Raw genomic sequence first — 22,624 nt, forward strand, 5'->3', positions numbered from 1 at the left:
TTATCACCAAATGTTAAAAATTGCTTATTTATTTGCAGAAAAATTTCTTCTTAACTAGATCTTTTTTCCTTCCAGATCTAGACTGTTTCATTATATATTTTGTCTGAATGCACTTTTATAATCGCATTGTTTTCATTTGCTGTTTAATTAGATAATACTTTTTGTTTTATTACTGTATTGTTGCATTAATGCTTTTAAATCTTTCATAGAACTTATAAGATGTTTGAAAAATCTGTTTTTTTTTTGTTTTTTTTTTTGTTAAAATATAGCTTCTGCAAAATGACATAATTTTAATGCATATGTATAATACTTTTAAATACAAGTTACATTGTGGTAAATGCTAAAAGTAATAATACTTTCATAATGCAATAATATTGATTTAAAATTGCTTTGTAGTGTCATTGTAAATGCAAATATATCTAGATGTATCTATAAATTATTTTTTTAAGCTACATGAATAGTAAAATTGAAATTCCTGATCTACTGAATAAAGTATTTAAATGCTTCTATCAATAGAAATGTGTAAGTACTTGTGTAGAGCTGTTTATCAACAATTAATGATAAAAACAACCCTCAAAATGCCATGTTTATTGCAACCATGAATTAATGGCCAAAAATGTCACTTTAGACTGTTGGCTGTCTGTATTCACCAATGGTATGCTATTAAACCAAAGGTAACATGCAGTTTATAGACAAATGCATAAATAATATATTTACATGGTTCTAGAGGTAATAGATCTTTCCTGCACTCAGTTAATCCACTGAACTGAAATAATGAATCCAATTCATCATGAATTTGAGCAAATTGACAATGACGAACTGTGCTCACTGGAAATTATTTACAGTTGATGCTTTTTGTAAAAAGTTTTATCTATGAAAATAAAAATGTAAGTTTCTATATCAATCCCTCTTTTTAAAAGTAAGGAAATTAAATTGTCTACCTAAGAAATGTTGAATGGAATAAAAAAAAAAGGGGGAGGGGAGTTAAGTGCTTAAAAAATGCTTTTAGAATTAAATGCTAATAATATTGGGTAGGTAGGAGGATTGAAGAATACAGCATCATTCCCATCAGCTGATTGATATCACTTTCACCAATGTTATTTCTTAAGCATAACTGGAGACTGAGGCCCCTAGAGTAATAGGCAATAATAAAATCCCCTTCTCTCTCTCTCTCTTTATTTTATTTTATTTATTTATTTATTATTATTATTTTGTTTACTTGTTTCTGGTTACTTTTTTTTCTTAGGCTATGATTGATCAGTTTTCTTAATATTTAAACTAGCTTTATGCATTTTAATTAAATGAAATTTTTTCAATAAATGCATTGTTGAAATGTGCTATATTATAATTAATTCCTAGTATGTAAAGAGAATGTTACTATCCTGGATTATACAGATTATAATATAAAATCTATTCATTAAAATTAAGATAAACTAATTACTAGAATTTTTTTCAGTTTATTTTTATGTTTGGATTACACAAAATATCCGTTTTTTAATTGTTAAAGAAGTTAATTGTTACTTATTAAGAAGTTGTTATTTATTGTATTAAAGCATTTATTGCTTAGGCTGAGTTATTTTTAATTTAGAGAATAGTTAAATTAGTGAATCTTTCCTGTCCTATATTGCTTTACAAGTAATCTTTAATTAATATCAGTTTTCAAGCTGATCATTCAAACTTAGAGACAATAAATACATGGTGCATTAGGAAAATTTGGTGAACTGTGACAATGAATTGTGATTTCTAATCAACAATTCTGCTAATTTTTTGATACTCTTAATTTTTCAAGTTCCATTTTAATTGATACCTTATTAAAGGTAATTGGGATGAAAATGTTGATAATGCTTCCTCTGAAAATTTTGCTCAAATTCAATTACTTTTTCATGAACTGTTTTTTCATTTGCTTTGCTAAAAAATATGGGTTAAGTTACTTGCTAAGTATTAAGAAACTATTATTAATAAATATTCTAATTATCAAATCTTTTTCAAGAATACTTTGAAAACAAGGATCAATAAGAATGTATTTATATCTAGTATTGAGTTAAACTCTATTCCTCTAAAATAATATTTTGAATCTTTTAATCATTTATCTTCTTTTTATTCATCTTAATGGTTTTTTTTAAAAAAATCTTTCTTAATCTCACTCCGACAATTAATTATTAAATTTATAATAATTAGTTGTCTGAGTCTAGGGAATAATTAAAAATAATTTTTTAATAATAATTTTTCCCTGGGCTCTAAGTTCTCTGAAGTAATAGATGCCAGTTCTCAAAACTTTTTATGCCTTTTTTAAGCAATCTGTTCTCCAGCAATCCATATGCTGATGACATATCTACACTTTCAGACTGCAAAGACTTTGATATAATGTGTAGGAATCTTAAAATTTTACATTGTATGATTAGATATAAAACAAATTCAATTCCTGATTTTTAATTTGTCATTTTTTGTATTTAATTTCTTTTAGAACATCTGATTATCAAAATGCTCTCATGAATATCATTTTTTGATAATGCTTTTTGATAACCAGTAATCTGTGTTATAATAATGCATTTGTAGGTATTATTTTGTATTCAATTAAAAATAAGCTTTTTTTATTAAATGAAAAGCCATTTAAAGCTGTGAAATCATTTATCTAAATGATTTCATGACTTTAGAATTGAAAACATATTTGCAAAGTTTAACTTTTCATTAAAAAAAAAAACAAAATCAAAAGAAACTTGTAATTCATAATTTGATTAAATGTTTTTAAAATTTTGAATGAACTCTGTCATATTATTAATATATAATTAAGTATAATTAGACTAAAATCTCATTTTAAGATTATTTAAGGTATATAATCAATATATATATAAGTAAATACTCCTTCCTGTTTAGACTTTTATATCACACTAGGTTTAGGACATTTAATCCTGATAGTTTGAATTTGCACAGACCTGTAGACTTATCATATGCTTGGCTGAAAAAGATTTCAGACCAATGTTTTTCCTATCCTGAATTTGAGACTCTGTTAACAAGAAACCAAACCTTTAGTATTAACAGCATTACAATTTTAAGATAAATAATCAGTAAATAATTTGAAATTTATGCTGCGTTTCTCTTTAGAAAATAATGACTACTCATGATGAAGAACAGTGTATTGATTGGCGGGAAGAAGCTCAAGCTGTGATTCGAGATGTTGGCTTTGCTCTAAAAACTATTACCATTTCAACAAATCTTCCCCAGTCTTCAACTGAGATATATTTTAATGTTGAAACTAAAGAAGGCAAAAAGTTCTGTGTGGAATTGTCAAGCTATGGATTCAGGGTTGTTTCTGATTACTTTGATAAAGTTGAAGAGACTTATAAGGATCAAACATATTATGAAACACCCTATGCTCTCATGGATAAATACAGCTCTCAGTTCAGGGAATGTTTTGCTGCTGCATTGGAGAAAAAGTTGAGTCAACTGTCATCTTAACAGCTTTCAAAATAGCTGAAAAAATTCTTTGTTATTTATTCCCATAAGTTATTTTTGTTGTATTATTTAGTTTCCTTATATATGTTTTATTAATATTCCTCCTCTAATTTTTTAATTACTTGAATATTCTTTAAAAATTTGTTACATAAAAATTGTGCTAGCTTTTTCTTGTAATGAAGTATTTAAATTATAATAATAATTCACAAATTGGTGATTTTTTTTTTTTTTGGAAAATAATATATGAATCTATATTTTTGTGATTATTTAAATTTTGTATTGAATTTTGAAATTGTTATGAACTTGAAGTAATTGCTCCTTTTTTTTATATCTTTACTTTTTAATATTAATCTGTATTATTTTATTGTATGAAATCTGTATTTTGTTATTTTATATATGCTTTATGTATGCTTTTTTACTATAATCCTTTCACTTGCTTTGAATTGATATGCATTTACATATTTAGAGTATTTTTATTAAAATTTTATTGTAACTACTGAAAATATAAACTATTATAAAAAAAATTAGTACCATTGCAAGATAATGTAATAAAAAAAAGTATTGCTGCCTTCTGCATCTATAACCTTGAGCTCTACCCATTAAGTTGAAAGATATAAGTATTGATGAGTTATTAGAAATGGCTTTAATAGTATATAATAAAACTGCACCTGTAAAATTTTCAATTTATCATTTGAACATTATTCATTAAAATGAATCATATTTTTATGTTATTTTGAAAATGTAATAAATTAGTTATTTTAAAGTTTTAACTTATGTAAGTAATAATTTGAAATAATATTATTTCAGACATTATTCAAGAGATGGAAACTTCATATTAAAAGTTATCCTTTGATTTGTTACATGTATTTCAAAAATAGCTTCATTGAATTCTTTTTCTGTATCTATGGAGTTTGTATAGTTTAAGAAAACATGACATTTAAGGTTGAGATAAAATAATTATCTTCAAATCTTGTCCTAGTGAGAAAGATAGATCTAACATGTAATGAAATAGAAAATCTTGAACTCCCCTACCCCCATCTCTCTCATTTAAGTTATCGTGTCTGAAGATAAAAAATGTAATTATGATATTAAATTGATAATCTGAGATTTTCAATGCATATATTTACTAAAGATTTAGAATATTTGGAGACTTGCAGTGAAATTATTTGAGTTGCTAAAAATGCCATTGGAGCACTTTCATAACATGAAGATTATACACTTCTATTAGTACTCATTTTCAGTTGTGAAAACTATCTCATATAATCTTTTGTGATGCTGCTTTGATACTTCATGCTAGTATAAGGCAAAGTTTGCTGCTTTTTGAAATCTAGTCTAACAATGTAAATATCATATTTCATTTATTCCATATATATCTGAAAGATATTATTTTATAGATTGATTTAGTTTAATTTTATTATTATAAATTTGCAAATCATTGGTCATTTAATTTGCTGCAATTGCATTTGTTTCTATTCATAAGTATCACATTCAAATAGTGATTAAAAATTAGTCCTCTATTAGAGAGTTTACTAATTGGAACAAATAAAAATCTGAAAAACATTAAACCACACAAATAAGCAAGAAGTACATAATGAAAAACTCTAGCCATTAGAAGATGATTTACAAGTGCATTGTCAGAGATTAATTCTGTCACATGTGAAAAATGTATAAGTAATTATCCTTGTCCATTGTTTTACCATTTGAAATAAGTATGGGAGAATGGTGTCTTGATATTCAAAATTTTGTAGTAGAGTCGTCACAGAGAAGCTGTAAGTGCTAAAAAGTGTGTAATCATCCTAAAAGATTATTTTTATAATGTTTATGATCATATTTTGAACTTAGGGACGATAATAAATAGGTCTTTATTTTTTAAAAATCTTGATATTCTTGGGAACAAGACAATATGAACTGGACAACTATTTGCTTCATCATATTGATATCTTTATCAGTTTTAGGCTATGATTGCTTTGTAACTTTTCAGCATAAAAATTTCCTTTTTGTAAATGCTGCAGAGTTCCCTCCTACTTAAAGAAATGTAATTATGAGTAACAGAATAGAAACTTCTTACTAAGATAATCACCTCACCAATAAAACGTCCTTGAAGCATTCATCTTTCCAACATTTTGATCCTTCCTTTTATGCAAGTTTGAATAATTGATATCTTTTAGGAATGTGATTAAAAGTTTTTATATGTGCTACTGAACAATTGCATCATTCACATAATTATAAATGTTAAATTCTTTTTCTTTTATATTTTGTTTCACTGTTAAAACTTATTTCAAATTTTGAAGTTATTACTGATAGGATATAAATGGTTAGCTCTAATGTAATATTTGAGTTTGCCTAAAACATATATACATTATGAAATTGTGCCAATTTTATCATTAAAAATTGTTGATATTTTTTTTTTTTTTTTTGTAAAAAAAAAATCTGTGTAGTTTTCAAATTAGTTATTAAAATATTAAAATGCAACACAGATATGTAAAACGATTTTATATAAATGCATACCTTAAATTATATACTATTGCTCTGTGTTTGTTAGAAAGTTCCCACCAACTATGCTATCAAACCCTCAATGTGCTCAGTCAAGTTAGCTAGGCTTTGCCCATATAATATACTGAAATCAGTTGTTTAAAGGCTTAAATAACTTTTGATAAATTAGCAGCACAGTTATCAGCTTATTTTCATTGGGTTTGCAATTTTTCTCTTATCTGACTACCTTCAATAATTTAATATACAATTTTGTTATGAGCTGAAAAGTTTAAATTTAAGGTTATATGATTGATTTTATTGTCAAAACTGAACTTATTTTATTGTCAAAGGTTTTTATTAGTTATATCACAAAAATCTGATTGTATATAATTTTTCATGTATTTGTGTAATTCTTAATATGAGTTATCAGTTCATATCATTTATTTATGTATATTGTTTCAATCATTTGCTGATATTTACTTCTTGATGAACATTCCTTAATGATTTTGAATTGCACCATTGTTCTAAGATTTAAAGAGTTGAGATTGTTAAGTTCATATCACTGACAGCTCATCCATTGGGAGCTGTTGATTTGCAATAGTCCTTGTATATTTATTTAAAATATTTATTCCTTTATTTGGTAAAATTTGTCAATTTTTCCTAATAAATTTATGCAAATTTATATAAAACCAATTGTCTGTTGTATTTGTAATCACAATTAAAATTTGAAAATGCATTTTCTACATAATGTGTCACTATGAAAAGCAGTGGCTACATGAGGAACCTGAATGAGCCACTAAATTTTGAATCGATTGAAAATTACTTAATTTACATTACAAAATTCTGTTTAAAATAAGGAGAAATTGACGTTCTAAAACTGCAAAGGTTGTTCCTAATCATTTAGAAAATCATAAATTGAAATTCATTCCTTTCTCTCTGCTTTTCTATTTCTCTTCATTTTATTTTTTATATCTGAGTCTAATGTTTTTGAAAAGGGAACTTCATATATGTTATTCAAATACTTCATTTCTCTTTTTTATCACACAATTATTCAAATAGATTTTTTAAAATAAAATTATAGTAGGAGAACTTAAACTTTTGAATGACTTTCCAGCATTAATCAGGGAATAGGAATAGTATTTACATTGACTTGGAAAATAGTTTTGTTAGTTTGTTACTTATTTAAAATACATTTAATTTGAAGACATCAAATACTAATGCTTAATACTGTTTAAATACAAATAATAATGGTAAAATTTTTTATTTAATAAATCAAACATTTCCATTTTTTAAAAGGGTATATTTCATATTTTGCAGCTCTGCTGGATTTTGAGTTGGCCAGTTTGCACTAGTCAGTTTATGTGTAAATCATCTATTATGTGATATTCCTGCCAGTGTTTATACTACTAATGTATTGATTTTTTTTTCTAAAAATATACTTATTAATTAGACATTGTAGTAGTTTTAGGAGTTGTTGCTCAAATTATTTGTATTTAAATTTAACATGAAGTTAATGCTTACTTTTACTATGGCACTTCTTATATACCATATGCTATATAGAGAGAGCATAAAAATAATGTTTCACACTTTGTTATTGTTGATATCTCTGTTATTTGACTTGTTATTGTTGTTTACAATGATTATTGATTTGATGAAAATTATTTGATTGCAAGAAATAATTATTTGGAAGAAAAAGAATTGTAAATTCTATTTGTAAGCATCCATACAAAGCAATAAATGTTTTGTCTGTGAAATTTGTGTTGACGGTATTTTAATTCATAGTAGATTTAAAAGTAAGATAAAGGAATATAATTCTATACTAGGTACGAAATTGAAAAATATGAATGCAATGGGTTGGTGGGTGACATTCTGAATGTAGATGAGAATCTTAAGTAAGACATAAAATTTTGAAGTTTAATTATTCTTAATTAATGCACTTATCCATCAGTGAACAGGCTTATATTATCACATCATGAAACAAGTGCGAGGACTATATTGATGAAGGCCTCATAATTTTAGAACCGCGGTTAGAGGATGACTTTTGAACTCGCACCACATCAGCGAGAGAGCGTCAAACCCACGACCTCAAATTTAACGGGCATCGAGCCTACATATACGGTATCGAATTACGAAACTGAAACTCTGGCCCCGAAGTTGAGACTTTATTAAACCATCAACACCCAAGAATATTTCTCCTCAGGGACACACCTTCTTTAGGTGTAACGGTCTTCACGAACCCGAGGTATCCTAGTGATCTCGTCTGCCTTCCAGATTCTCCTCCTCTCAATCTGCGGTTCTATGGTATTTGCGCTCGCTAAATTTCCCCCTTTCCCTCAAGTGTCAAGAAAGACACATTATAAACTTTATCTTTGCATGTAAGATTTGGCGATTTTACAATATACGCCAAATAGTAATCAACTCACTATGAATGAGAAAGATACTCCTTGTGTCTAATAACGAAACGAAACTTCCTTGAGAAAAATGCTGATGACCCTTACCACGTTTCAAACGAGTGTTGAATATAATAAATATAAAGTGTGAGAAATTTGCTTTAAAAATGTATTTATTTAAAGGAATACGTTTATGATTTTCCCACACGGAAGACATTTATAAAAATTATAATTCTGATGTGCATAATACAAATTTAATCTAATAATATGAATTATAATTTTTAGTTTTATGAGGATTTAATCTTTATATTTCTTACGGTTTAACTTTATTTAACAAAATGAAAAAAAAAATGCATAGAAAGGGCTTTAAATTCAAATTTAAATGGATATCAATAATGTGTAGCTCTTTCTATATGTATGTATGCTTTTATGTATATACATTCCACAAACTGATACTTGAAATGAGCTAAAGTATTTTTTACGTTAAAGCTGTTCAAATAAGGTTTTTTTTTTTGCAAAAATATAAGCTTTTTGGCTGGCTAAAATAAATGATAGGAATCATATTGATAATTTTAAAAACAGCCGCTGGTTAATTCTCAAGAGAAAAAAAAAACATTTTCAATAAGAAAATGTTGATAATTACTGAAATTCCTTCAAATCTGAAATATATTACTTCATTTTCTAGTTTATTTTACTGTCACATTTAACTATACATAATCCAATGTACCGCAAATGACATTTAAAATGCAACATCTAAACGTGCTACATTAAAACGCTTAATTCTCAAATACAGTATCATGAGTTTAAATTTTATTCGCAAATAATGTAGTAGCAAATTTCTGCCTATTTTCTTAAAAGCGCTGCGAATGATTTATTACTAATTTTCAATTTGTCTTGAATCTATGCACGAAAGAAAGCTAAAAATAAAATATATTACTTTATATTTTATTCGTTCTTTTGTTTTTTTCGCCCCTGAATTTCTTGCCAAAAGTATAGATTTATATAGATTGGACCTTTATCGTAATCAGAATTGAAATTACAATGGTAAATATTTAAATATTCGGCCTTAAGATAAAAACTAATTTCACGACTATGTAAGCATGGTTTCTAAAGTCACTTTTTTAAAAAAAAATATTGCATCTAAACATATTAGTCCTCATGCTTTCTTTTCTCGTACATGCCCCACTTGGACATTTTAAAAGGAAGTCGTTTCAGAAAAAGTTATGAAACAAATAACGTACGCAGAAGCAAAGCGAAATGTCAAGACCCGTTTACCGGCACCTGAAATAAGTTATGCAAGCGTGGTGCAAAAAAAGGTTCAAACAAAAAGCACTCAAGTGAACCCTGGGGTCTTGCCTTCTGTTTCTGTTGTATTCCAAGCATCATATATACCTTCTGAAACTTGCCCTAAATCTGCTGAAGCCTTTATAAATTTTACCTTCAAATAATACTGCTGAAAAACTAAGTTTATCTAAATCTGGAGTTCCAGAGTGTACTGCTGATCCACCGGACTTCTCTAATTTTAAGACTGTTCAAAATAGGAAAAAACTGAAAAAAGATTCTAACATTAATAGGAATTATTTGTCCAAAAGTGTGGGCAAAACCTCGAAATCTTATAAAACTTATATACGTAGTACAGCAGCATCCAAACTGAATTCGGATAATGAGCACAGTTCTAAGTTTTGGAAAACTTCACCGAAACAATTTTCAAACACCATTTCAAAAGAGGCCAACCTTTCCTCTAATTCTCCAAAGAATAAAATCATAGTTACTGATGAAGATATCTCTCTCTTCTCTATCCTGCTTCTAAGAAAGCTGAAGTTTTGGCAACGGATGAGGAAATGAGTACTTCGAGGGCTCCGGAGGACATTCTGGAATACAATATTAGTGAGGAGTTAGAGGAGACATCTTCAGATGTTCGTACACATGCTTCCCCTCCTCCTAAAGCAACAAAATAAAAGCTTAAATATATTATTCCAAACGAAGTACAAAAATGTATAATTTGTTTGCTTGTCTGTGCCTACTTCGTTTTTACCATTTATTCTTAACAAATTATATAGTAATATTCGAAATATAAATTTCTTTGCTTTCTTTGAAAATTTTAGTCTTTGCATTTTAATTCTATGGAAAAATTAACTCTTGTTTTAAACATTTCTTCGTGTTTGATTGTGCAATTTTATTCGCTGGAATTCTGAATTTTACTTTCGTGTTAATTAGGTTTTAAAACTTTTATATCCATGTTTTTATTGAATTGCTGAAACTTTAAAATTAAATTACATTTCAATTTCAAGTTTGATATAATACCATATGCTTGGCGCAGTATGGCCAAATTTGGCTTTTGCGCCAAGAAACCTCAACTACCAACTAACCAGAAGAAAATTCTATAACAATTGCAATACAACAAAGCAAAACATTGTTATCTTTGGATCATTCATTGTTCCAAATTTACTTTGTTTTAAAATTTCAAGCAATGCTTAACATTTCAAACAATTCAATATATGAACAATGACTGAAATCATTATTATTGTAATTCATGTTTGGAGAGCGTCTTTTCTTCATTTTCATGATGTACTGGTTGCAGAAATTCCTGGTTTTGATTAATTCGTAAAAGAAAGTCTCTCGAGGAAAAATCTTCAAACGTTTGCAATCTTCTTTTCTTTGGAGGTTAGTAAAGTATATTTTCTTCATTTAACGAATTTTTTTAACAAACTGTTTGGGAAATACTTCATAAGATATTTCTGAAAGATTCTTTTTCAATTCAGATTCCTAGAAATTGCTGCAAATTTACATATTTTGAATGAGGTCATTTATGTTCTTATTTTCATTTTCTCATCTTGAAGCGGTTTAAAACCACTAATCAAGGAATAAAACAATTGAAAAATTGTTTATACCATTTTAAGAAAATTTTTGATGGCGCTTTTTTGTTTATCGTTCAATTTAATTTATACTTGGAGATAATTGAATTTCAAAATAAATTTGTATATACATTAACGTATATTTAGTTAATATATAAATTTATAGGAAATCGTGTGTAAAATTTATATTATTGACAGAAATGAGCTATCACCGTTCAAACCGATTTTGAAAATTTTTTTTCCTTCATATAGACAAATATTTAATAAATTTGTTTCAATTTTACAAATTGTAAGTAGAAATTATTATTCATATCTATATTTCATAAAAATTTATGTATGTCTAATAATATGGACTTCACTAAAAAACTTAGAATTTCAATTAAAAACAAAATAATGTTTTTGATATAAATGAAAATATAATGGTATTGTACCCAACTTAGGATAATAGAAATCAATTTCTAAAGTTATTACCGTTATTTTTTAGTTATTCAATTAAAAAATTTTCATAACAAAATACAAAAATATTCAGTAAAATTTCTTTATAAAGTGAGGCTTTTTAAATCCCTCACAACTATTCTATGACAGAAACTTAAGAGGTTCTAATTCAGAAAATTTTCGATGCCTTTCATAAAACCTGCATAAAAATATTTACTAGTCCTTCATATTCGCTTATTAATGTAGTAATGTAATAAAGATAACATTTTGCAACTTTATATGTAAATTTTGGAAGAAAAAGTCATAAATCTTGGATACAAATCGCTGGGCAAAAGTTTACAATTGGGTGCCCCTTGATTTTTTTTTTTTTTTGGCAATTTTTGTGACGCCAATTTAATTGGCCCCAAGGGCATTTTCAGTCGGTAACCCAACAGTAACGTCAATGAAAACAAAACATTATGGAAACCATAAGTTGCGCTTCATCGATGAAATTTTTCGCCAATCGAAGGGGTACCCAAATCTACACTAAAAACAATCTCTTAAATGTTTCTTGTAAGTATGCTATAAATCTCTCGTTGGAAGTTATCTCAAAAATCAATTCGAGGTTTTATATCTGTAGATGATTATTGAAAATCGCTTTTAATCTTTCATTTCTCTTTTATGCTTTAAGCATATGTTGATGGTCAAATGATTATTGAAAATCATCGCTTTTAGTCTTCTTTCAATTTTTTTTTCTTTCCAATTATAAGCATTCGTTAATGGTTGGAAGAAGGCCAAATGGACAATTGTTCATAATTGAACCTCGCGTTTAAGGTGTCCGCACCAGTATGCTGTTGACTCTTAGCTCAGTTCAGTGGTATTAGAGTTAAATTAAGAAGGCAAAATGCTCTGCACTTGTCTCGGAGGGTGAAAAAATGAGTCAAAGAATCTAAATGCTGCTTTTATTCAAACTTTGTAGCATATAAAATATGCAAGAGGAAACCGCTGCGTCTAATAAATTCACTCTAGAGAGGCCGAAGAATCTTCACATCTTAAATATTCTTCGGGCAGAATCCCCCGCCTCCTAAAGGTTTTGAAATTAAGTTGATCAATAATACTATAACTCCATAGATGAAATTTGATTTGTGGTCATATTACTAAAACTGCTAATATCGATCCAATTTTGAATGAAATCCGTTTACAAAAAATACATATATTTCCGTCTATTTATTTGTGGACATGATATCTCTAAACTGAAAAAAGCTTGAAAGATTAAATTGAATAAATGATGACTTCATCAACATAATATTTGATCTTTTTCATTGTTAGAATTAAGTCCATAAAAAGGTTGACTATCTTTTATCTCTTTATTTGTGAGTGGGAGAAATTCGTCGTGAGTTTATTCGTGACAATTATAAATGAAAAATATAACATTTTAGATAAATATATTACTTGATATAAATGAAAAATATAACATTACCTACGTATGCTTTTCAACAAAATTATTATTTTGCATAATTTTTTTTTCTTTCCTAATGGGAGAAAAGAACTATTATCATAATAAAGAAAATCTATAACACGTCATTTTATGCCATACCAGAAAGTCGAAAAGAGTAAAATTCCGCTGGTTTCTTTTCTTAATTTTAAATTTTTAGATTCTTAAAATATAAAAAAGTCGTTGACTAATTTTTTTTCTAATTTGGCGCTGTTCTTCTTAAGATTGGCTCTAATCGAAAGCAGTAATATCAGGCATTTTGTTGGGGCTACGGTGGCCTGATGGTAAGGCTTCGGAACCAGAGGGTTTCAGGTTTGAGACCCGATTCCACTGAACTGTCGTGTAAGGGAGTCTGGTGCACATTAAATCTGTCGGGGCCAAACGTCCTTCCGCTGGTGTGGAAGGGTGGAGAGGGGATGTGTGCCAGCTCAGATGTCGTTCTCGTCAACTGATGTGGTTCAAAATTACGAAGTCCGTCTCTAAATAGCCTTAGTGTTGCTTTAAAACTGGAGGCTAATATAACTAAACTAAACAGAGAATTTCGTTTTCTCAAAGCACACGAATTTGCAAGCTTCACGTTACCCTCAATTGAAACATGCTTGTTAAGAATTCAGTTAACCTCGTTGTCTTCTTGGGAGGAGCCAGTTGTCAGTCATGTAAATACTTAGTGATCTCACTGTTATTGCTAGAATAATTTCTTTTTATATCAGAAGCGAACTTGAATAGGATGGACTATGTTCTGTCGAATATTATGGTATGTGTAGCTCTCTAGGGCTGCTGCATTTTGTAATATTTTCTTGGATACTATGCACATATTAATATTGAATTGTTCTCGAAGGTTTAATCATGTACCTTTTGTTTATCGAGAAATTTTCAGTCTAAATTCGTTGATATCACGTTTCTGTTACCAACAAACAACAAAAGTCGAAGTTCAAGTTATTTAAAAACCAGACAATAATCTCACTATTTAATTAATTATTGCGAATCACGTAATCAAAAATTTTCAATCCTTCATGATTCACTTTGAACTATGGCCTCAGATCATAGTGTTGCTGAATATGATGTATTTTTAACCATTATATCGCGCAATTTGGCCAAGATAGGCTCTAGTGCCATTTAACCTCATAAATCTAATCTAACCATCAAATCATAAAATATAGGCTCATATGCGCACAATATTGTTTGTAGAACTGGATACAGAAATCGGCAAAGTAAAAATCTACAGCATTGAAATTGTTGAAAGCAGAAATGACTGACGTCAAAGTTTCCTGCGGATCATCCATTCGAAATTTCAGTTTCACTATTAGTTTTGAGCAATTCCTTTTGCATTATTTGTAAAATAACCGAAATCGTTTCCGTAGACCTTCAGAGACAGTCTTCTCTTTTCCGCTGTGGGAAGCTGAATGCGAAACATATTTTAATTCTTCTGAATTTTTAGAAAATCCTGCCAAAACATCTTAAAATGTGTGTAATCTTCTCTTCGATAAATGTTTAAAGAATATTTATTATAGGCAAAGGGCATTTTATAAAATTTAGAAAGCTTATAGTTTAGCAATTTAATAATCTTATTATAAAAATTAGTCTTTTCTTAATGTCTCAGAAATTTTTGCAAATAGAAACATGATAATTCGCGTGCACATATTTCCAAAAATGTGTTTTTTGGTTTTAGGGAGTTGTGGCACTTGGAGATGCCTCAAAATCTTGAGTTTTGAATTCTTTGACGATTGCAACACTTTTTTTGTATGCTTCGTATAATAGATTCTTCACACCTAGGTCATCAATCGTGCCAGAAAACATGCCAAAATGAAATATTAACAGAAACAATATTGTTTTTAGTTTCATTTGAAAAATATTTTGTTATAAAATAATACTTAAAATTTTTTCAAAGTTACTTAAATAAAATGATACCAGAATTACTTCAATGACACCAAAAACTAAAATGGTATTGTTGAAGTTGAATCTTAAAGGCATAAAAATCATTTTTACCTTGTGATATACGCTGATGCTATCACGGAAAAATGCTAATAGCTCACTTGATTATTAAGTAGTTGAAACTTAAAAAAAAAAAAAAATCATCCTGCAATGCACATTCCTACATTCTCAAATATATGCGCATGATTAACAGTGTAATGAATTTATTCTTCATTTTATTTCATCAAATGTTTATGTATAATACATAGAAAATGCTTAAATATGGTAAGTAATATTATTGAATAATCATAAAGCTAATCTATTCTTTCCTTTTTATTATCATTATGTTTCAATATTCCTAAAATGCTCATTCATGACCTTTAGGAAGGGTGAAGTGCAATATGCACTTCACCATTTTAACATTGGAGTTTCTTAATCTGTAAACGTAAAGAACTGAGAATACATTCCAAAGCTGCGTTCCTAAAATCCTGTCTAGTTTACCGACAAACTGTTGGACAAACATCAAAGCACCCCAGAAAACCGTAAGTCAGAGTGAAGGGGAGGAAGCGTGCCCCGTCACGGGTCGTAGGAACTCGGTTTTAGACTACTTGCAATTTAAATTTTGACGTGTTTAGCACTTGTGGAACTTCATGTAACCGTGACGTCTCTGCACTAAATAGATTTTTGTTCATTATAAATATAATAGATGAAATGTTGCTAAAGCAACTAAAAAAATATTTATCACAGTTTTTATATCTAAAAATGCTAATAGATCCATGAATAGTGATTTATATGTTTACAATTTGATAGAAACTAAGAGCCTACCACTATTCCTAAAGAACTATTTGTTCAGAACAATGGACAAATAGAAAACATTTCCAAATAATTTTGCTGAACGTTTCCATAGACCCTTGTATTTACATCCAATCAAATGTAAATTGAATTGAAATATGTCTGTGAAACAGATTTTATTGTTTTAAATGCTTCTTTCCCTAAACTTAAATATACTTTAAATTTTGATTAAAAAGCAGTTTTTAAAAAGCCTGGGTACAAAAAAAAAAATTAATTTGAAAATAGCCTTACAAATGTATATCAATAAGTAAAGAAGAAAATAAGAATTATCTTATTTCGGAGGGTTATATTCAGAAGGGAAAAGTAACGAATTTTGGACTGATGGCACCGGTTTAAGGAAACTTTTCAGTTTCTGAGTTTGTTTGAGGTTTTATGGGACAAGAGCCATGCTGTTGACTATGCTGCTCCAAACAATGGGTAAAATTATATCATTTAAAACAGTAATTGAAGGGAATATGAGAAGCTAAAAAGTAAACAAGATTTAAATCAATGGATAAAACTTTATGGACTTTAAAAAAGCAAAAATTTGGACATGAGGTGTCTTATCAAACAGGGAAGATAATGAAGGGCAAAACTTTTGAAAAAACTGTAAACGCTGAGCATTGAAATTTGGGCATTCTGACAAAATATGTTGAACAGACATTTGACAATGGCATCGCGAACACAGTGGTGGTTGTTCACCTAACAACAAATGAATATGGGTGAATCGAGTGTGTCCAATTCGTTATCGTGTTAAGACAGTATCCGCTTTTCTGTTCGCTAATGAGGGCCAGGGTTGCACATGGGGTTTGATAACATGAAGTTTGTTGTTTGTCTACAGATCCCGCTGTCTTTGCCAATTAGAATATAGAAGCTTTTTAATATGTTTCTTTATGTCGTTCGCAGGAATATTAGTAGCCATTGAAGTAGTCGCCAATTTGGCAGCTTATCTACCTCTTCGTTGCCCAAAATTCCAACATGGGATGATACCCAACAGAATAAAATAGTGTAACTACGAGAAGTTAGTTTATCAAAAGTATCTAAGGTTTTTAAAACCAAAGGATGAGGATTACACGATTTTAGAGAATTTAAAACACTCAGAGAATCGGTATAGATGATAAAGTTTTTATCCCGGCTATTAGAAATTTTTTCTAAAGCGGATAAAAGAGCACTTATTTCTGCAGTAAAAACAGAACAGGAGGGGTGAAGTTTAAACGAAGAAACTGTGTGAGGGAAAACAACCGCAAAAGAGACATGAGCAGCTAATTTTTACCCGTCTGTAAAAACTGGAATAAAATTTTGATATTGTTGTCTGTGTTCTAAGAAAATTTTTTGAAAAATGAAATTTGCTGTATCAGACTCGATAAAAAGTTTCAAAAGGATTTAAATATTGTACTTCAGGGATTTTCCAAGGTGGAAAAGTATTTTCCGGCTGAGGAGCTGCATGTAGATACAGTAGATTTAGGTCTAAAAGAATATTATGAACTCTCGTAAAAAAGACAGAGATGAATGATTTTCGGGCATCTTGCAAGCGAACTAAAAAGGGGCGAAGTTTAAAATCATAAAATGGATGAATAATGTTAGATTGAATTTTAAAATAATAATTAAGATATGAAAATTGTCTTCTTAATTCAAGGTCTGGTTCACAGATTTCAACATACAAGCTTTTAACAGGGGATGTCCTGAAAGCACCTGAATAAAGACGAAGAGCTATGTGGTGAATAGGATCCAATTTTTGCAAATGCTTTTTCTAGCAGAACCGTATATTGAGGAACCATAATCCAGCTTGGAAAGTACAACGGCCTTGTATATTTTAATCATAGAATTTCTGTCGGCTTCCCATGCTGTAGTTTATAAGAGTTTTAAAATATTTAAAGACTTTTCACACTTTTTATGTAAAAGTTTTATATGAGACTGAAAGGTGAGTTTTTTTTTATCAAAGATAATGCTCAGAAAGCGAATTTCATTTAAAAATGGTACTGGCTGATCATACAGTTTCAGATCAGGATCAAAATGAAGATTACGTTTCCGATAGAAGTGCACACCAGCCGTTTTCAATGTTGAGATGGTAAAACCATTAGTGTTCGTCCATTGGGTAATATTATTGATTACGATCTGCAATTGTATTTGTATAAAATTCATATACATCCCTGTACAAGAAATATACAGGTCGTCAACATATAAAAAGCCCTTCACAGAAATTGGAAGTAGTTTTAAATTGTTATTTATTTCTAAAATAAAAAGAGTGACGCTTAAAACGCTGCCTTGGGGAACACCTTCCTCTTGTACAAAAGAATCTGAAAGTTCAGATTCCACCTTAACACGGAATTTTCTAAGCTTTAAAAAATTTCTAATAAAAACAGGAAGATTTCCTCTTAGTCCCAGATCATATAAATCTTTTAAAATTCCATATCTTCAAGTTCGGTCGTATGCCTTTTCGATGTCGAAAAAAATGACAACTAAGTGATTTCTTTGTAAAAATGCTATTTCAGTTTCCGAAGGTCATTGTCGATAGTTAAATTATTTTCACCAAATCGCCAAAATTTTAGCAAATTCGCCAATTTTTTTCTACGTAACCTTTTTTTCAACAAATATTAGTTCAGAATCAGGATGAAGGGAATATTAATACATACATTCTCGAATAATTTTATCTCTGAGAAAGGTGAGGGCAAAATAATTTTTTTGCTGGAATTTCATACTTTTTAGATTTATAAAAATATATGAGTTTGGATGTAGCACACTAAATTCTTTTCTAATTTATGAAGATTTCTGATGAGGGAAATATGAGCATTATCGAATAAATGAATAGTCAGAAAACGAAATTTCCGATTTTAATTTTCATATTGATGAATAATAAGATATATAAGAAAAGATCAGCCATAGTTCTCTCACCCAAAAAGAGTGATATCCGGCCAAATATTGTATCCTGGATTACAAGGTCGCCCCTGGAGAGCATTTACTGGAGGAAGAAGCGAGGGACGCCGGTGTCTTGGCCTAGGGGTAGAACGTCTACTCCGTGATCTGGTTTACCTTTAGTTTACCGACAAAATTGTCGGTAACCTGTACAAACATCAAAGCACCCCAGAAAACCGCAAGAGAGGGGGAAGCGTGCTTCGTCTGTAAGGCTACAGGTCGTTGGAACACGGCTTTAGGAATGATTCTTGAGCCACCAAAGCTCTATATTCCCCAAATGTTAACCCTTGTACATAATGTAATTTAATTGTAATTAAATCCATAGTCTAGAATCTGACGTTTAATCTTTATTTATTCCGACAGACATTTGGCCATGTCTACACTACATGAACTGATAAACTAATTAACAGAATGGACAACCCGGGCTGTTGTGAAATCCGGGAACTCATCGTAGCTGGACGGGAAAACCTTACTGGCGCAGTCGGTAGGATGGAGGTAAGAGCTTTTGATTTCGTGGACCCTTCTTAGTATTTGTCATGAATACTGTTTGTAGCGAAATAATAATAGTCAGTAGTATATCTTTTAACATATCAATGTTGTTTTAGTTGTTTTTAAAAAATACGTCAGTATTTAATAACTAATGCATACTATCTTATTTTGTTAACCTTGCAAGTATCTAGAATTTTTTTTAATAGTATATTTTGAAAGTACACCAGTGCAAAAATATTTTGTTTATGAACACACCAATGTTAATAAGTTTGTAACTTTTAAACACTGATTAAAACTCGTCACCGTTTGAGGAATTTGAAGAATTAATTTGTACGTCAGTACAAGGCGAAAAAAAATTAGTTGTTTTTGAGACAGCGATAATTTTGTAGAATTGGTTAGTTTTAAATTTTTGACAAAGTATTGTAAAATGGAAGAAAACACCTCTCTTGAATAGGTTCCAGTTTTTTTTGTTTTTTTTTGCTATTTAAAGAATCACACATTTTCTGAAGCTTTAAAAGAATACAACTTTCGCTAAGCAACATTGCTTATGACAATAAGAATAATAAATGCAGAATTTTTTTCCTGTAAGTTAAAATTATTTCTATAGTGAATATTACGATACTGTCTCGTTCTATATAGCTGTAACTTAAGCATTTTGATACTGAAGTAAAGCATCAGGCTTTAAATAAATTGTGGTTATTTTAAGAATTACTTATTACAGGTGGCTGTATTAGAATTGTATCATACAATTCTCTTGACGCAAGAAATTTAGCAGTTAAAAGGAATCATAAATGTGGATTACATATTAATAGGTAGCTAATAATGAATGATTATTTTAAATATTTTGTTTTGTGTGTCGGTATTTCACTGGTTCTCGTATAATATCTGAATTATTATTGAGCATATATTTTAATATATATGGTGTTTAAATTTAAGACTTTGAGTTCTGTGTGTGATTATTTGTGTGTGTGTGTTAATTAGAGCAAATTTAAATTCTGAAATTAATACATAAGTGAATTCACATATTCAGTTGGTATTTTGTTTTAATTTGAATAAGATTTCTGAAAAGCATTCCATATTCTGTTGAGTATTGAAACTGAGAAATTATACCAAAAAATGTTTGCTTTTAGTTAGTGTGTGTGAATGTATAGAAATTCAGAATTTTCATTAGAATATAGTGATCTTATTGTAAAAGTTGTTATCTTAAGTAATTGTTTCTTTTGAGTGCAAACCATCTAAGGAGATGGTTTGCACTCAAATCTAACATAAATGAATGAATTGAGTTTTATGAATATGGTTATCTAATTATTTTGCCAAATAATTAGTTAATTGTATTTGTGCCATACAAAGTAAATATATAGCTTAATGTTTCTTTATTTGTGAATGTCTCTTAAATTCGTATTGAATGTGAAAAGTTACAATTAATAATTTATGCTTGTTGAGAAAGGAATGATAGTGATATTTTAACGAAGGGTTCATATTTGTTATGATATGTCATGTGTGTAACATATTATATATCAGAAAATTTTACGAATTAAACTTGGATATGTCATTGTCTCCATTCCGTAACCCTTGATTAAAGAAAAGATTTAAAACTTAGTTAAACTGAACATTTATATAGATTTAAAAAGGGCATTGTTTGGGAGAGGCAGAAAGTGCGATCTATTTGCGTTATCACTCGAGTTAGGGGAAAATCCAGACGGAGACATGACATATAAAAATAAAAATCCTAATAAAGGAAAGCACCCACTATAAGGACAAACGGAATCATTCATTGTTATGCATGATGATATAAACTTTCATACACAAACACACACACATACAAAGAAACACAAAGACCTGTTTGCGCACGTGCAAACAGGCATACATATAATCACAAAATTATTGGCGTTCACACACATACACATAAACAATCTCACACAAAGACATTCACAAATATCAAGTGAAGCATTCGTATTCTTGTGGCCGAAAAAAGGACACAAAATACATTAGTATTCATCGTCTCTCGTCTTTAGTCAATGTAAATAGTTAGATGGAAGATTGAGCGTTACTGTGGAGGATGGAGGTAATAAGCCTGCATGGTATTTTCATAACCAATGATTCTTGTCTGGAGACCAAATAGATCTTTAAATTGATAGAATCATTCATTTATGTAACTGACAATATTGACTTACATATACACACAAAAAAATACAGAGGAACACAAAGACCTGTTTGCGCACGTGCAAACAGGCATACACATAATCACAAATTTATTGACGCGCACACACATACATAAACACAATCTCACACAAACACATTCACATACCTCAAATTAAACGTTCGCATTCTAGTGGACGACATAAGTACACATAATACATTAGTATTAAGCTTCTCTCGTCCTTGGGAATGTAAACAGTTTGATGGAAGATTGAGCGTTACTGTGGAGGATGGAGGTAATAAGCATGCATGGTATTTTCATAACCAATGATTCTTGTCTGGAGACCAAATAGATCTTTAAATTGATGGAATCATTCATTTATGTAACTGACAATATTGACTTACATACACACACAAAAAAATACAGAGGAACACAAAGACCTGTTTTCGCACGTGCAAACAGGCATACACATCATCACAAATTTATTGACGCGCACACACATACATAAACACAATCTCACACAAAGACATTCACATACCTCAAATTAAACGTTCGCATTCTAGTGGACGACATAAGTACCCATAATACATTAGTATTCAGCTTCTCTCGTCCTTGGGAATGTAAATAGTTTGATGGAAGATTGAGCGTTACTGTGGAGGATGGAGGTAATAAGCATGCATGGTATTTTCATAACCAATGATTCTTGTCTGGAGACCAAATAGATCTTTAAATTGATGGAATCATTCATTTATGTAACTGACAATATTGACTTACATACACACACACAAAAATACAGAGGAACACAAAGACCTGTTTTCGCACGTGCAAACAGGCATACACATAATCACAAATTTATTGACGCGCACACACATACATAAACACAATCTCACACAAAGACATTCACATACCTCAAATTAAACTTCGCATTCTAGTGGACGACATAAGTACCCATAATACATTAGTATTCAGCTTCTCTCGTCCTTGGGAATGTAAATAGTTTGATGGAAGATTGAGCGTTACTGTGGAGGATGGAGGTAATAAGCATGCATGGTATTTTCATAACCAATGATTCTTGTCTGGAGACCAAATAGATCTTTAAATTGATAGAATCATTCATTTATGTAACTGACAATATTGACTTACATACACACACAAAAAAATACAGAGGAACACAAAGACCTGTTTGCGCACGTGCAAACAGGCATACACATAATCACAAATTTATTGAAGCGCACACACATACATAAACACAATCTCACAC

General features: G+C 29.6%; 1 protein-coding gene across 1 annotated transcript; it reads left to right on the forward strand.

The window, feature by feature from the left end:
• Window positions 1-3,108: 3,108 nt before the first annotated feature.
• Window positions 3,109-3,456, forward strand: LOC129966439 (GSK3-beta interaction protein-like). The gene has a single exon (XM_056080863.1). The coding sequence runs from the start codon at window positions 3,109-3,111 to the stop codon at window positions 3,454-3,456; it is 348 nt and encodes a 115-aa protein (XP_055936838.1).
• The last annotated feature ends 19,168 nt before the right edge of the window (window positions 3,457-22,624 follow it).

The sequence above is a fragment of the Argiope bruennichi genome, chromosome 4 (genome assembly GCF_947563725.1).
Source record: "Argiope bruennichi chromosome 4, qqArgBrue1.1, whole genome shotgun sequence".
NCBI lineage: Eukaryota > Metazoa > Arthropoda > Arachnida > Araneae > Araneidae > Argiope > Argiope bruennichi.